This window comes from Solea senegalensis, linkage group LG16, assembly GCF_019176455.1.
Source record: "Solea senegalensis isolate Sse05_10M linkage group LG16, IFAPA_SoseM_1, whole genome shotgun sequence".
NCBI lineage: Eukaryota > Metazoa > Chordata > Actinopteri > Pleuronectiformes > Soleidae > Solea > Solea senegalensis.
The window spans coordinates 19,728,686-19,745,966 of NC_058036.1; the positions used below are offsets into that span (position 1 = coordinate 19,728,686).

Consider the following 17,281-nt stretch of genomic DNA (forward strand, 5'->3'; position numbering starts at 1 on the left):
GCATGGAAATCCACTTCTTCTTAAAAGCTCAGCGATCATCCGAGATAAAATGGCGAGGGATCGACCGGGAGGAATCCCCCTGAGCTGCATCTGCTTTCTGCCAGTTCTGACTCTTGATCAGCAATGTCACTGAAGTCTGAACGCTCCAAGAAAACACTCTGAGAGGCTGACAGCTCCTGTTTGATGAATATTCATAAAGAAGGAGGTGTGGGCTTAGCTGGTGGTTAATTATACGTTTTGATGTGTGTGTGTGTATCTGGTATTCCTTATGTTGTGGGGACAGAAATCTGTCACATTATGGGGCATTTTTAGGTGGAAGTACGGTGGCCCTGAGAGGTCAGGGCGCTGCACAAGTGTTTCCAGGGGACACTTGAAAGTGATGCACGTCTCCACACCTGCAGGCAGGGCAAACTGAATGTGTTGTGTTGTGATATTTGCAGCATCCTGACACACACACACACACACAAGCTAACAAGTGAGTTGTGCTCAACATGTAATCATGACATCAACAACATGTGGAGGCTTTGTTTGTATTCAGCATCAACGGTAAAGTGGTAAATAAGCCGAGTCTGTGTCGTGACTTTGTTAAGAGCAAATGTCCCATAATTACATTTAACCTATTAGTGAAGTCGTGGCAGCAAAACTCCACCACATTAATTCCACGTCGTAGTTAAGGATTAGAAAATGTGCTTGGCATTTAAATGAATCTGAGTGTATTACATGTTGGCACACATTTGTTTGAACTTGATATTTGCAGACGCTGCGATCCTGGACCGATCGAGCGCAGAAGTGGCCTGAGTAAAATATAATATAATTATCACAACCACGAGGATAAGACAGTTTTATTAAACCATCATTTCCCCTTTAAAGCTTACACTGGCCCCTTCAATAACCACATTATATGCTGAGGATTAGCCGAGAGGACTGAGGGCTCACACAGGAGGAATAAAAGCAAATTATAGCAGCAGGAGAATGCATATGTACTTTCCATGCTGCACTGTAAGCAGACACACACACACACACACACACACACACACACACAGAGTGGGCAGAGCAACGCAAATACCAACACACCACAGCACTCATTAGCTCGAAACACTGCATCAGCTGCTGTGTTGTGCCGCTCCTGAAAGTGCTTTTTCTTCCTTCTGAGCCAAAAAACTGCCCTTTGAGTGCGTGTGTGTGTGTGTGTGTGTGTGTGCTAAACAGTGTTAATGTCTGTGATTGAAAAGCAGAAGAGATGAAGTGAAAAGGGCAGCCAGCAGCATCTGTGCAGCCTCTCACCACTGTTGTTTTAAGGGCTTTAACCCTTTAACTCCTAAGCCTCAAAATGTCCGTCTGGATGTTTTAGTTTTTTTTTCTTATTTTCACTATTAAAGGGTCAGAAAATGTCCTGTGATTTTTCCACAATAACTTTCGATATCTGGCAGTTATTCACAATTTACTGCATGTTAAAATAGTGTATTGACAGTTTTATTTATACTGCAGTTGTACACAAACACCACATTTTGGGTGTTAAATGTGACATTTGAACAGTGTGAAGCACATTCAGGATGACATTTTGGAAAATGGATACTATGTACAGGTGTTTTGGTTTTTTTCAACAGCACGAGTGAAATTACCGGAATAACCACATGGTGGCTTTGATGTGCAACTTCTCAGCTTTCAGAAACCGCTGGAATTTCTCCAATAGCACACAGACGTCTGTGTTATTGCTCAAATGTTTGTTGTTCATATGTGTGCACATAACATGCATGCATTCTTGTTTCTGATGCAAAACGTGGGGAGAGATCTCCAAACCGGAGACTTGTTACGTCAGTTGCCTCCTACTGGTGTCAATGTAATGCAACTTAATGTCCAAAAATCTGAACTATCCCTTTAAACCATAAAAGCATTATCTCTAGCCGGAACCAAAACCAGTTATTGCCTAATCCTGACATTAACTTAACCACAACTCAAATCTTAGCCCTAAACGAGGTCAGAGTTTATGCCAAGTACACATATACACACACACACACAGGAGCCACAAACTCCCCGGCTGCCATTTCTCTCTGCATTGCCACTGTGGCAGGTCAGTAAATTGATTTCATCTACGCAGAGCAGCATCCCCACACATCCCCGCCTCACTCTGGCAGCAGCCTCCTCCTCCTCCTCGTCCTCTCTCTCACCTGTCACGCCGCGCTCCACTAAGCACCTGTGTTCATTACCGAGGAAGGATTTCCTTCAAGTGTAGGGGTTTGTGTATCTGCAGAGACAAAGACACACAAAGTGTGTTTGCGTGTGGCTCGTGGTCACATAAGAACAGCCAGCCACGGTGACACTGATCTTTTCACGGCTGTCTAACCGTGAACATTCTGATGGAGCGCTCCTGTTCAGGAAGAAATGTGGTTTTGTGACAATGATTTCAGCATCAGGACTGTGAGAGCGTGTGAGATCAAGCACACAGCCGCAAGTGAGACTCTTGTCTGGTTACATGTTTTGGGTGGCTTCCTCAGTGTCTTTGGACATGACTCGTGTCTTGATATTACCATTTAATTCTCCTCACATCTCTCCTTTTTTCCAGTGACATAACAACCAGACGTGTTGGTCCATCTGAGTTTGTAGTGGAAAGATTTGGGTGTTCAGGGAGTCCCGGGAGTCCACAGGAGAAGTGCAGTGGGCAAAGCACCAGAGCTCACTTTAAAGTGTGAGTCGAACGCTGGCCTCTAATCGAAAGTCTCTCTGCCTCCAAACGCCCCCTCAGTCCAGCCTCTGATGTAACAGGTTACTTTCACACACCTACACTCTTTTAGCTCTCCATCCTTCATTGACTTGAGTGTGTGCTCACGATCACACAATAGTACTGGCAGTAGTAGTCTGGCGATTGATGCACATGCACTTTATTTAGTACAACAGCCTCAGATCATGGTGACACACACACCTTCCTCCTCGGACTTCTCTCATTAAACAAACACTTTTCCTGAGCTGCTGTTTAGAAATGTTGTATCGTGTAAAGCAGGGGCGTCAAACTCAAATGACCCCGGGGGCCAATGAGCGTCTAATCTGGTCAAGAGGGGGCCGGTCCAGAGAACTGTTCAGTAGCACGAGCTTGAATTTAAAACACAATCATGCATCACGATATCACAATTAAGATTGAAGTGCTAGTTTTGATATGGAATGACGTATTGAATGTGTGTGATAATTATGACTGAATGTCTTATTATTACTGTTATAAAAACACTGCACAGCAAACATATATCATGTTACATTATGTCTATATTCTATCACATAAAGGAAGGTGAGGTCATTATAACATCATATCAAGTGGTGGGCCGCCAGTTTGACACCTCTGGTTTGTCTGTCTGTCTGTCTGTCACAGTAATAATGCAGCGAGTTAGTGATCGTTGCTGTCAGACGTGACAGCGTGGGACCAGACGTCCAGTCTTTTTCATGCTCAGGTGAAATGCTGAGCCCTGTGAATGGCAGTGACCATTATTACTGTTCCTCAGCAACAACGTCGCCATTCATCATAATGACGAGTGCTTGTGCATTAAAGTGTCTCTTTTAATGAAGAGGAAACATTTTCCCAGAGTCGGTGAAATACAATCCTTGAATTAATCTTTACTTTCAGATCTTTAATTATGACTTCCCTTGAACGTCTCGTCCCACTTATCCTCAGAGACGACTTAATGTATTCACCGTTCCGACGTCATCGTCTCAAAATAAGCTAAATAACATTTGAACGATGAACACCCACCATCTGTGATGTTGCTATAGTTCAGCATGTGCACACACTCTCTCACCCAAACCATTCTTTCTTTGTGTCTCTCTCCCCCTCTGTCCATCTCTCTCCATCCTTCACTGTCTCCTTCATTGTCTCTCTCTCTCTCACGAGACATTATTCAGCACGAGGGTGGACAAAGACCTGCCTGCTGGAAGCTGATACAGCCACAGTGCAGCCTCTGCTCTCTGATGTGACGCCATGCAGGACACACACACACACACACACACACACACACACACACACACACACACACACACACAGGAGAAGTATTAACATGAAGACTTTCTTTGTTTGGACAGAGAACAATGAATTAAAGGAGTTTCGGGTGAACAATGGAAGTAACACACGTCTTGTAATTTGTGGACGAGACGAGAGAGCGGTGCTTTCAGAGGCAGACGAGGGTCCGCGGACAGTGATGGATGAACACAGGCGGCGGGCGACAGTGAAAAATGAGAGGATGGGAATTGTTCTTGAGGTGTTGGCGGTCAAGGAGGCGAGGAGGCGAGGGATGAAGGAAAACAGGGACAGGAGGGCGTGTGAGGGACGAACCCGAGGCATCACACACCGCGAGGAAGTGAGTTCCACGCGGTGTGTGCGAGACGGCGAGAGAGCGCATGAACTCCTGCAGACGCAACACAGAGCTGCAGATTACAACCGTTCACCACGACACCTTGTTGTTTTGTGGTGTGACATCATGAAGACAGGTGGAAATAAAGTTTTTCTTTGCCCCCTGGTGGCTACTCAATAATATTTTTTACTTCTCAATTGACTTCACTGAGGAAACCAAGAGATTTTCATGCACGTGCATGTCAAGGGTTTGCAGAAAAGAGACAACAAAACAGAAAATATCCAGCGATCATCGCTGAGACAGCACAGACAACACAGGACAGAGTGGTTTGAAAAAACGGCTTCAATAACTCACAAGAGCAACTCAAATAACAACCAAGCTGTGCAGTAGACCAGAAGACCTCACTGGATCTCACTCCTGCCACTTTATTAGGTATCCTGTGCACCTAATAAAGTGGCCACTGAGTGTAAATAAAGGTGATAATTAGTGATCATTTGTTTGTGAACGATAGATTTCAGTATTTATTAGAAGTCTTACTTCTCTCCCCCTTGTTTGTTAAACTGAAAATACAGAACAGAGAAGAAAGTGAGAAACCACTGACCTGCGACGATGATGATGACGAGCTGAGTGACGCAGGCTGTGATATTTAGGTCCCGCACCGCGGCAGTTTTGTACTCCCGTCCACTCCACACGCAGAGAGACGCCACATGGAGCGCAACCTCCTGAGGAGACACCAGAGAGGGAAATGTCATCAGTCGTCTGCAGAAGACTTTTAGAGTAAATGGAACTTCAAAGTACATGATCAGGATACTTATTTAAAAAGATTCACATCAGTCAGTATCCATAATTATTATATTGCTATAAAATGTCAGATATGTAAAGGTTATTCTTTTGATCTTTTGATGGCAATGTTGGTGTCCCCTGAAGTCCTGGACAGTTTACTCCCACAGTCATGTTGTGCATTGACAGCCAGTGATGGCAGATAGTGGCGCGTTTTCACCGGCTCGGCTCGGCTCGACTCGACTCGACCCGGCACGGCACGGCACAGTACCTGGTACTTTTTTGCCGGGGATGAGACGACCGGCACAAGGAGCAAGCCGAACAATGCCGAACTGTAGATCAGTTTAAAAGACTTAACGATCCTAAAAACGTGAGATAATCTCCAACAACTACCAGGGGAATGTCTAAAATCTCAATATTTAGCAGAGGAGTCTGGTGTGTTTAGTGACAGCACTCGAGCTGCGTCACAAACACTGCCGCTGTGTAACTGGTGTGGACGTGTGCTGGTTCTCTGCGAGCACCACGGGTCCGGACAGAACTGGAACTGGACCTGTGCCAGTGCTCGCACTCGCGAAAAGGGTCAGAGAATGAATGCACTTAAACATCGGTGCAATGAATTCACCTCTGTGCTCCGCCTCTTCCATTAGGCAAATAAACACTCTTCAGAATTATGCAAATAACACGGACATGCTGAAGCAATTACAGAAGTGAAGTGTCTCAGTTTGGTCGGGGTGATCACCGTGGCGATGAAGTGCCTCTTATTTAATGTGTCCATGCTCAATAAAGCAGTCATTAGCAGGTGATGAATAACAAGCATCAGAGGAACACCTCCGTCTGATATGAGCCATAAACTGCGTACAGTACGGCTACGTCGTCCATCAGAGCGCCGATCAATCTTTCATTCATCTCAAACCCACTCAGGAGGACTAAAAGGCACGCTGCTGAAATAGTGCGCCAGTCTGTCAACCTGTCAGTGTCAGTGGGAAGATAAAGCGTAATGCACTCTGGCTGCTGTGTGACTGATGAGGAAACACAACTGCAAAGTGGAACTTGGCACTCGTACGTGGGTTTAGCCTCGCATGACCTCGCGTTGCTGCTGCTGCTGCTGCATCTGAAGTGGAAATCACAGCCAAGAAGTTGATTATATTCGGACGTCAGATTGTTGTCCTGCCAGTTCAGACGCGCCGGCTGAGTTTTTCTCTGTTGCCTTTGAAGCACAGTCGGATAGAAGTGTTGTGACTCACTGAGTGTCATCAAAACAAAAGAGCAGCCAAATCAAAGCGGCGTTGTTTTCTGGTGACTTGGGGTTAGAGTTTAAGTGACTCATCTTTGGCTCAGGATAATCTCAGAACGTTGGTTTAAGAAAAAAAACAAACAAGTGGCCTCTTTACTTCAATCCTTCTCCTCAGAGACGCCGCCTCGTCTCCGGCCTCATCAGCCTCAGAGAGCTGCAGCCACGTTGATCATTTCACTGGGCACCAAATGAACTCGAGGACGGAAGGCAGTGACATGGGAGGCAGGAGGGAAATAAGGTAGAACTACCAGCGCGGGCCCTTTGTACTAATAAAGAGACTCTTTGCCTAATGAAAGTGGCTCTTTTGTTTCATGTTGGGTACACACAGAGGACGGGACTCAGCACTTGTGGTGAACTGACCACTTTAACATTCAGCCCGGTGATAAATGGTCAAGCGGTGAATTATTTCACCCCTATTGGGAGGTCTTTTCTCATGTGCCAGCGCTGTATTAAGCTCTCATTTTAACTGATTGGTTCCTTTGTGCTCCACGGCGACACACTCGCACATCTCTCACTCTGCAAATGCGAAATGTAAATTCCTTTTCGCCGAGGCAGCTCTTTCTCTGGCCCGCGTCGACCGGCAAAGTCGTATTCATTCAGTATCAGAGTGGACCGCGGGCGCACGGAGGAGAGTGATGGGTGCGCGCGCGCCGTGGAGTTTCCACAGAAACAAAGCTAATCATTTAGATGATGAGGAGTTTGTCGGCGATGAGCTGGGATTTGTCTCCATTTAAACAGAGAAGAAGAAGAAGAAGAAGAAGAAGAAGAAGAAGAAGAAGAAGAAGGCCGCGAGGAATATCAGTTACAGCACAGTTATAATCAAGCTTATTAATCATTTATATCACCCAACACTCACCCTGACTCACCTCATGCCAGATTGTGGCTCTAAATATATCCCTCTCTCCTCCACACACACACACACACACACACACACACATGAAAGACTTTCCCTGCAGCCATGTGTTGTCTCTCTGATTGAGCTCCCAGTGGATAATTCACTTTTGTACGGACAGATGCCAGAAGGAAGCCAGTCAGGTTAGAGCTGGAGAACAACCTGCCCCCTCACATCTGTGTGTGTGTGTGTGATCATCTGAAGGGCCTCAGAACTCCCCGTCAGGCTACGACGCAAAGTTTGAAAAAAACAAAAAAAAACCCACCGACTTGATTTATATGGTTATTCTCGTAAAGCAAAGCCCGGGCGACGTCGGTGACGCATTTCCATTTAGAGGAGTTTTATTGTGGCTGCAGAGGCGATAACGCGTATGATTTATGAGCGGACGCGATACGCCAGGTTAGATCTCATCCAACAGCAGCAGGAAAGAACCCCGCTGATTTCATTCTGAAGGTGGTAAGAGGGCAGTTTAGCAAATTAGGAGGAGATAAGAGCGGCGTGCGATGTGAAGAGATAAAGGCCCCGTGAGCTGAATATTAACACGTTAACGCTGCAGTGTGATCCATCACTTATAGGAATCTCTACTTTTGCTCTGCTGGAGAATATCTGATCCTTTTTTTTTTTTCCCTCCTCGCAGTCAAGCGTGGAGGTTAAAATAAAGTGCGTCCCAAAGGCCGCTGTTCCCCCATGTGCCTCCCTGTGCGTAGCATCTGTGTCTTGTGGCCTCGCTGCACTCACGAGCAGACAAACTGGTGCAGGACTTCCTCCATCTGGCCTCCACAACACTGCGACACACTTTACTACACGCGGCACAACGCAGAGCTAATACTAAACACTGAGAATAACCACTTAACATGCACACACGGTGCACATGGGACAATGAGAGGACATGTCGTACCTTATTATGTTGTTTTTATACAACACATACGAATATGGTGCTATAAAAATTCAACATATGGGTTTTTTAACTGCATATTCTGTGCAATCATAAATTCTAGAGCACCGATATGAGAGAACCACAAAGCAGCGCCATAAACAACAGTGTGCATCATATTTTTAGTACAAAACAATACGTGTGTGTGAGAAACATAAATTGGAATGTGGAATAATTCAGCAGCTTTGAATGAAACGGTGGTTTCTCCCTCTTTATCTCAAACAAGACTCTCACTTGGCAGGAAGACAACCACTCTTGTAAATTGATTTAAAAAAAAAAACCCCACAATCTTATTCTTTAATGCACATTGTGTCACTTTTGCTGAAAAACTGCTGCATTTTGATGTTGCCAATGTCAAAGCGTCACGATACAAACATTTAGCTGTTTTTAAGCCAAGATCACAGCAACGCTGGCAGTTTTAGTGTGATTATAATGTGGCTTACAGAGCGATGCTGGCGAGCGCTCCATGCATGTTTATTGTGATTGCTGCCACAGGGGGAGGTTAGCCTGTACTCGGGGAGAGTTAATGACACACTTTACAGAGAAGAAACCGCTTCTTAAGGTGCTTTTCATATGCAAATGTGGTATTTTTTGTACTTGGAAAGACAAAAATGATCGAGTCCCATGCAGTGAGGCAATTCTGAAACCCACATTCAGAAACTCTGACTCCAAAACGTGACAAATAAAACGTTTAACACTCAAACAAATCATAGAACGTCATCATGACATATCCTTACAATGGATTTCCTGATGCATTTCAATGAGATGCACCATTTAGTAGAATTAATCTAATCATCTAATGGCCCTTGTTCTACTATGGTCCCAGCTCGCCTCGCCACGGCACGGCACGGGTTGGTTTTCACTGTCGCTAAATACACCAGACTCCTCTATTAAATATTGAGATTTTAGACCTGTCCCTTAGAACAATGTCCCTGGCATTGTTCAGCTTGATTCTTGTGTCAGACGTCGGCTCTCAGCTCCAAAAAAAAGTACCAAAAAAAGTACCAGGTGCTCTGGTAGTGGCAACTTAACTGTGCCGTGCCGCGCCGTGGTGAAACTGATGAACGTCAACAAAGCTACAGACTGCGCTGCCTTTAAAGCGTTTGTATAACAGTGGCAACACAAAGCAACAGCAAGGCAGCAAACACGGGGCAGAACATGTGATGGTGTGTGTGGATGATTCCCCCGTGCATTTCATGGGCTGCAGTAGCAGGATTAACACTTTTCCATTTACTGGAGGGATTATGTAGAGGGGCGGGGGGGGGATGGCACAGACTATATCTGTCTATGGTGCCAGGGAGACTTCCTGTCACACTTGAAATGATTTATGGGATGGAAAAAGGCAGGAATTACGGCTGAAGGGAATGTGGAGAGAATACACACAGGAGAGGGAATTGGGAGTGAGGGTAAAAGTTGAGAATGAGGTTGGCTTGAGTGGCGGGAGGGCGGAGTTTCTGTGGAGAGAGGACGAGGTCTGTGAGGTACGAGGTGGACGTAAAATCTAAAATCACATAACAAATGTACAATTAAAGTAATTTAACCACTTTTTCCACGTGAACACCAGTGTCTATGGGTTTTAAATTTAACCCCCGAGATTGAAACACAATGTGCTTTTTACATTATTTGCGCTGCAATAAGAGGAAGAACGTGTGAACTTTGGTCAACACCGCGGCTAATTCATGGCATCTGTACGTACACGTGTGAACCACACAGAACTTTCAGTGTCAGTGGAAAACTGCACTCATTTGCTGACTTTGTCTTTTAAAGGTTGTTCAGTGAAATCAGTGAACTTCACACATCCTCTCGCACTTCCTCACATTTCTGCGAGGAAGTGCGAGAGGAGGTAACGCAGAGGCAAAGAATTTAAAGATTCAATCTCAGGAAGGAGAAGGATTCACAAGGTACTTAGTCCCTGTGAGGGATTAGTGACTTTAAAGAACACTAAGATGGTTCAGGATGCTCGGGGTGGCACTTTTATGTGAGACGGACAGAAGAAACTGAAATGATAACACAACACCAGGGACTATCGTGATCAGAAAGCAACACCACAGCAGCTGAGGAGTGGCAGGTGTCAGAATGGTGACTGTTATAGACAGAAGAGCCTCCTCCTCCTCCTCCTCCTCCTCCTCACATCAAAAGGCCACTGGGCCAGATGGAGGCCTAATGGGTGGCTCTTTATCGATGAGCTCCGCACACCAGGGGGACATGGATTGAAGAAGCAACGTTTAAACATGCGCACAGAAAAACAAGTTGTTGATTTTTATCTCATTTGATTTTGCACACACACACATCATTAAGGGTAAATGACAATTTAACCCTTAGAACACGGAGCATTTCCGGCTGCTTTTTTACATGACTATGTTTAAACGTGCAGTACAGTTTATACAGAGGCTGTAAGAATGTGTTCCTCCTCCTCCTCCTCCTCCTCCCCTGCTCCCTGTTCTTACCTCCTTATGAGTTTGTCCAGATGTTGATTTTTAACTTATTATTTAATTTATATCATTTTTTCAGCACAACCTCGGCAATCCGATGAAAAAAAGCCAACTATACAAACACACCTGAGCAAAAAGTACTCACAATGTTTACAATCGGGATTGAATTTGTGAAATTTGGAAATACGTCACACTTCAAAGTTCACTTGGCTCGTTTTTACCAACAAAAATAAAAAAAAAAATGGTCTAATTTTGTGACTTCTGCACAATTACAGCTACTTTATATCACTGCTAAAATAAATGATAATTTTGACTCAACAACACATGAGAAGATGCCGATGTGTCAAGACACTTAACCCCACGTCGCTCCTGAAGGCTGTGCTGCTCGTGTGTGAGCGTATGAAAGTAAAGTCCACAGAGCCATTTAAATATCTCTCACAGGCCAAATGGCTCCATAGGACTCAGGTCAGGGTCACACGGTCGTTCATAGGATGATAAAAGTTGACATTTTCCGTCTCTCATCCTCTCTACGTGTCCCCCACTGTGCAAGAAGACGTGAGCCTTTCTTCCATATTTAACAGCAACGGCGTGTTTTCGACGCGTGCCTCCTCAATCATTTATGAGAGTTAATGCAGAGAGCGAGCGCGAGCGAGCGGGCGCGGCCTGCTGCCCGAGCAGACCTGCGGGCACGAGGAAATTACAAATCAGTCGCTGTATAAACCGGGGGGACGCTCGGCGCTCTCTTAACTGCTGATGGAGCGTGAAACACTGACTCTGCTGTTTGTGCACAAACAGGTTCAGTGTGACTGTGTTTTCAGGTGCTAATCTCCGACAGATTAAAGAACAACAACGGCGAGCAGCCTGACCTCCCTCAGTGTGAAAGTTATGTTGTGACAAACATTCAATCACTTTTATCTGTGCAGGAAAAAAAAACAAACCCAACATGATTTCAGGAAGGACACAAAGGTCATTCAGCTATAACAAATATGATTTCACACACACAATCATTCCATTGTCCTTGTGATGGATGAAGCGTTATAGAATCCCACTCATATGGGGAACATAAATGCATGAAGTCACATTATCGCCTCCCATTTTTCTCTAAATCTTCTCCTCTGCAGCTCCTCTGGAGTGATATCCCGGGGCAGTGGAAGCCTCCTTTTTCTTCCTCTCACTCTCTGAAAAGTCATTTTCTTCTGCTGCCAGTTTATGCCACAGAATAAAAGAGATGAAAAGGTGGAGAGGGAAAGCTTGAGGGGCTTATGGCTGCGTTCACTTTGTTGTTTTTTTACTGTCTTTCATGCTAATTGACCAAAGCTTGGTGCTAATGAGTAAATCCTGATCACAGCTACAGAGAAACCCCTTTGTATCTTTGTAGCTCACAAGAAGTCATGAAGACACACTATCACAGACGGAAGACTATTAGAGACACATGTAAAAAAAAAGAAAGAAAATAACTTAAAACAGCAAGAATTCTCAGATTAAAGTAAAGTCAGAATTCTGAGATTAAATCAGGGGTGTCAAACTCATTTTTATTCAGGGGCCACATACAGCACAATTTGATCTCAAGGGGGCCAGACCGGTAAAAATAGCAAAATAATAGAATAATAACCTATGAACAACTCCTTTGTTTTACATTTAATGAAGGATAATTTTACAAAACATGATATTTCTTGAGAAATATAAGTGCAATTTCAACAATATCATGCCTAAATTTACTATTTACACAGCACACTGGATCTATAAAGGCACAAACATTTAGTCACGGGTATCTGGAGCATTTGACATTACATTTAGATTAGTGTGAAATTTTAACAAATTCATCCTGTGGGCCGGATTGGACACTCTGGCGGGCAAACAAAATTCTGAGATAAAAAAAGTCAGAATTCTGAGATTAAAGAAAAAGCCAGAATTATGAGATTAAAGAAAAAAATCAGAATTCTGAGATTAAAGTCAGTTCTTTATTTCAATTTTTTATTTGAACACGTGGCTCTAATACTCTTGATCTGCTTTCCACTGACATGAAATGAAAGAGAGAAGAAGACAAGGGCAGAGGAGAGACTTCCTCTCTTTTATTATCAGTCATCACACCGTGACCAAGTCACGGCCTGACAGAAAAGGTAAGTGTGTGGTTACTGATATTTCTCAGCAGCAGAATATCCATCTACACACAGGTTTGTGCCTCCATCATCAGCACACGCATCAGCAATGTCGCTGTGACTTTGCAGAACCTTTTACCGCTTACATCTGTTTTACGAACAAACATAACGCTCCATTTCAGTGGTCTCAGAGGAGAGGGAGGGAGGGAGGGAGGGAGGGAGGGAGGTGAAGTCTGGCACTTTCCTTTGTTTAAAATTAAAATCTTATCATGTTACTGTGATTCAAGGTGTCTATTTTACACTCATTGATTAAAACAGGTGTAAATCTTCTGGCGTACAATGAAAAAAAACAGTTTGATACAGTTCAATCAATTCCACGAGTAATAATGAACATAACGAGAGCCGCGTCGCTTTATGTTGCCTTTACAGTTTAATGAAATAGAATAAAACTGCCACTATTTACACTCCTCATGCTAAGCTAAGCTAACTCCCGCCAACATGCTTCACGTTTTGATGATGAGGTCGACAAACTGGAGAATTCACAAGTTCCTACTTCTAAGAACATGCTGTGTATGGCACAGTGGCTGCATTAGACTTCAGTCTTGGCCTGACGGATGATTTCCAGCCTGCACAGCAGCTCTTAGTCAAGGCTAAGTTGATCTTTATTGGCTTCCTGTAGATTGTGACGGCATGGAGTCGTACACAGAAAGCCTTTAAGGATGAAAAAGGGATTCAGACCCCCGGTGTGAGGGACTCTGAGTGCCTGCGATGCCTCTTGGCTCTCGGGCACCGTCACGTACATTTCCCAGCTTTACCCTGTAGCCCCACATCTCTCGTAAAGATCCACCCCACGCTAACTCACTCCATCCTAACTTAACTGTAGCTTCTGTTTTTATGAGCCAGTTAAGCTGAAGGCTTTTACTCCTCCAGAGAGCCAGCAATAAACAATCGCCGAAAGTCAACCGAGAGGACGGTTAGGGAGGAGAACTGATTCACAATTTTAAGGGAAAAAGAAAACATCTCCGGGTAAATTAGCAGGGGAGGAGCTGAGGAAAATGAGGCTGGAGCGGTTGTAATGTTCGGTGTCAGCTTGAGTTAAAGTGATCATGTGCAGCTCTCACCCAGGCGGAGAAAACACGCCCTCTTTTCATTTTCTCTATCAGTTTTGGGTCAGTAATTTTCAGCCGTGCTCCATATGTGACTGTTCAAATCTGCTAACTGTAGACGATGAATATTTCAAGTGTAAAAACTGTCTCGTGTGAGCATGTTCTTGGATTAATATCTAGCACAGGCGCGTGATCAGATCCAACACCAGAGAAGGAGCCTGGAGCTTTGCCGATATCAAAGCGACAGCAGCGCCCCTGGGTACGCTGCCACGCGCTGGTGTCATATACAGTCGCTGTCAGCTCTATATGGATAATTGCATCACAGCTCAGAATCAAACACATCCTGTGTGCGGATGATGGCGATTCCTCCAGAGACCCAGAGGGAATCAGAGTTCACTGTACAAGAAGGAAAATATGTCCCTTTGTGTCTGTGAACAGGGACGTCTCCATGGGTAACATGATATCATGGGACTGCATAAGAGCATAAGTCTGCATAAGTCCAGAGTAGAGCAGTTCTTTAACTGTGACCTCCTTTCATATTCCTGTTGAAATGAGCTGTTTGTTCTTCTGTTTTGTTTTGTTCTTGTAAAATGGAAATTGTAAAATGTGAGTGATTTTGATTTCGAGTCATTTCTACAAAGAGGTAAAGAAAAGATCTGTTTTTCCTCGAAGAAAAGCATTATTTATTGTCTTTTTCTAATCGTTCCTGTCCACTTTTATGAATATATATATACATATGTGTATGTATACATATATATATAATATATATAGATGTTATTTTTCTTTGTTTCCCTTAAACTCTGAGATATATTCTGACACGAAAGGGTAATGCGACACTGTGGTTTCTGTATTTCAACTGTCAGCTGTCCTTGCTTTTTTAAAGTGCTTGATAAATAAAGTTAGACTGGATTATTCGACAGATGTTTGTTTGTTTGACCTCATAGTCTTAATACATACATTAACATTAACGCTGACGCTTCCTCTAGGACTTCCTGATAAGCTCACGTTGATTCTCTGATTCTCCTCAGCATAAGAACGACAACGACACTTTGTCAAACTGTAAATGATTTGGCGCCATAATAAAGTCAAATCCATCACATCAACAGTCCTGCCATATAAGTACAGCTTTGACCACCAACGTAAATGTTTGGTTAAAGAGGGTCAGAATTCTCAGGGGAGGAGCTATTGGACTTAATGTGTCCCAGGAGGACGGCGTCAGGACGGACGGGAAGTATGACAGAAGCAGAAGATTACTGAGGATTACTAAGAAATACTAGGATGTGTTGTACAACACGCTGACCTCGTCTGCTGCCAAAGAAATAACTGTTGGTCTTTTGCAGACTCAGCACAAACATGCTCTCGTGTAATGATTCTCACGGAGTCTTGGAAATTAATTTCTTTGAGGCAGATGGCTGGTTGTTCACAGGGGAGTCCAAACATCGCTTTAGGGTGTTTGTGGCACACAAACCCCGCCCCCCACTCCTTTAATATACATCACACAGTCGGTGTTGATTTTAAGGCCCACACTTGTATTACTGCTGCAAAATTAATGACGGCACGGGCAGAGGAAGTGGAAGGAAAAGTGTGAAGGCCTATCGAGAGATCACATAAACATAAACAAGAAAATGTCACACCAGAGGCGCGATTCATTTAATAAATCAAGCTTATTCTGAGGCACAATTATTAGTTTAAGGAGATTATTTGACAACAAAACCAGCTAAATGTGACACGCCTTTAAGATACAGATAATACACAGTTCAGGTACGTGCAGTTCTGTCTGAGCTCAGGAACTCATGAGAGATTCAAAGGAACATGATCTCCGAGTAAACGACTCTATTAGTGAAGCTGGATTATCGTTGTTTTTATGCTATGTGGACTAATGCCTGCCGCCCGGGAGCCAGCGTTTGCCGGGTCTCCACGGTGATGAGAAGGAAGAGTGGAGGTATCCATGGGAGACTGTGGGCGTGATGGGATCCCTGGGGAGTGTTGTGGAGGAGGTAAAGTTGAGCTAAATGCTTCAGAGAGGCAGAGGAACTAAAGAAGAAACCCAGAGGAGAAGAAGAAGAAGTGGGGAAAATCCACGTGGAGCAAAATGCATCATATCACCCCACATTAGTCTACATGAGTCCAGCTACAGGTGGTTAAAGAGTGCAAAAAGAGTTACTCATGCACGACTGATGGAGGCAAGGAGGAAGCACAGCAGCTACATAATGCTAATAAATCCAGAAGGAACGTAGCTGAAAATGCCACAAAAATCTCCGTCCTAATCCTAGTCTCACCTCCTGCAGGCAGCCTCTGTGTGTGTGTGTGTGTGTGTGTGTGTGTGCTTTAGATCATGGCCACTCTCAGAAGCTCTCAGGGAAATACGTCTGCAGCCTTTGATTCACTGGTCAACTTGTTCTGTGCACTCAGCATAAAGTTCTCTATTAATCACTGCTGCTCCCTCCCTCCCTCACTCACCCCCTCACTCCCTCACTCTCTCACTCTCTCAGAAGATGGGGGTTGGTAATTATTCAGACTTCCTCATGGGGCTGACATAAAGGTGTGCACTGGGGCTTTAAAGCAAGCATTGACTTTACTGGGTGAGCCTTTTATTGAAAGGCTAAAACTGTGTCCCTGTTGGTCGCCATGTTTCCAGTGAGGGTGAGCATCTGTGCCGCAGGCTGACACTGGAGCATCACCGTGTTTCCACTACGTGGTCCCAGCTCGCCACGCCTGTTTGTTGTGACTTTGGGGCCACTGAGCATCTAGTCTGGCCAGTAAGGGGCCAGTCAAGTAAGAAACTGTCTTTTCAGTAGGAGGGTGGATGATATGAACTCAAAATTATGTCACGAAATTCCATGACAATATCGCAATTAGATACTTCAGAGGTGGGCCACATGATATGGACTGGAGGGCCGCATGTGTCCCCCGGGCGGCGAGTTTGAGAGACCTCCTTTAAAGCAGCGTAAGGTTTTATTGATCCTCCGTTCATATAAAACAGTGTGGTTCTAAGTTGGCGCAGTAAAAATCCATTTCCATTCGTACGTGACGCTCTGCATCTACTCTTCAACTCGACGAGCACACACTCTCATCAGTGGCTCCATCGCTGCCCCCTCGGTTCTGCCTTAGATCTAATTGGCTGCAGTGCATGTGTCTAGCTTTCGTTCCCGGGAGCTCAGAGGTCAGCAAAGTCAGGGTTCATTAGTGCAGCAGTGGAGCTGCCGCCATATTCTCTCAAGGATCTATGGGCTCTTTTTTCTTACTATGCTTCTCTCTCCCTCTCTCTCTCTCTCTCTCTCTGTAAATGCTGCTGTTTCTTGGACACACGGCCAGAATGCAATCCATCAAACGGCTCTTCATAATAGCTTGTGACCATAAATACACAGAAAGTTCTGAATAGATACTGAAATAAATCTGGAAACGTGTCGTAG

The 17,281-nt window shown here is 44.5% G+C and overlaps 1 protein-coding gene across 1 annotated transcript in view; it reads right to left on the reverse strand.

Annotated features, from left to right (window-relative positions):
* LOC122783158 (fibronectin type III domain-containing protein 5-like) overlaps positions 1 to 17,281 on the reverse strand; it is an 84,378-nt gene that overhangs the window by 20,763 nt on the left and 46,334 nt on the right. The window contains exon 2 of the mRNA XM_044047800.1: positions 4,933 to 5,053. Within this exon, the coding sequence (XP_043903735.1) occupies positions 4,933 to 5,053 (121 nt within the window). The remainder of the gene's footprint in view (positions 1 to 4,932; positions 5,054 to 17,281) is intronic.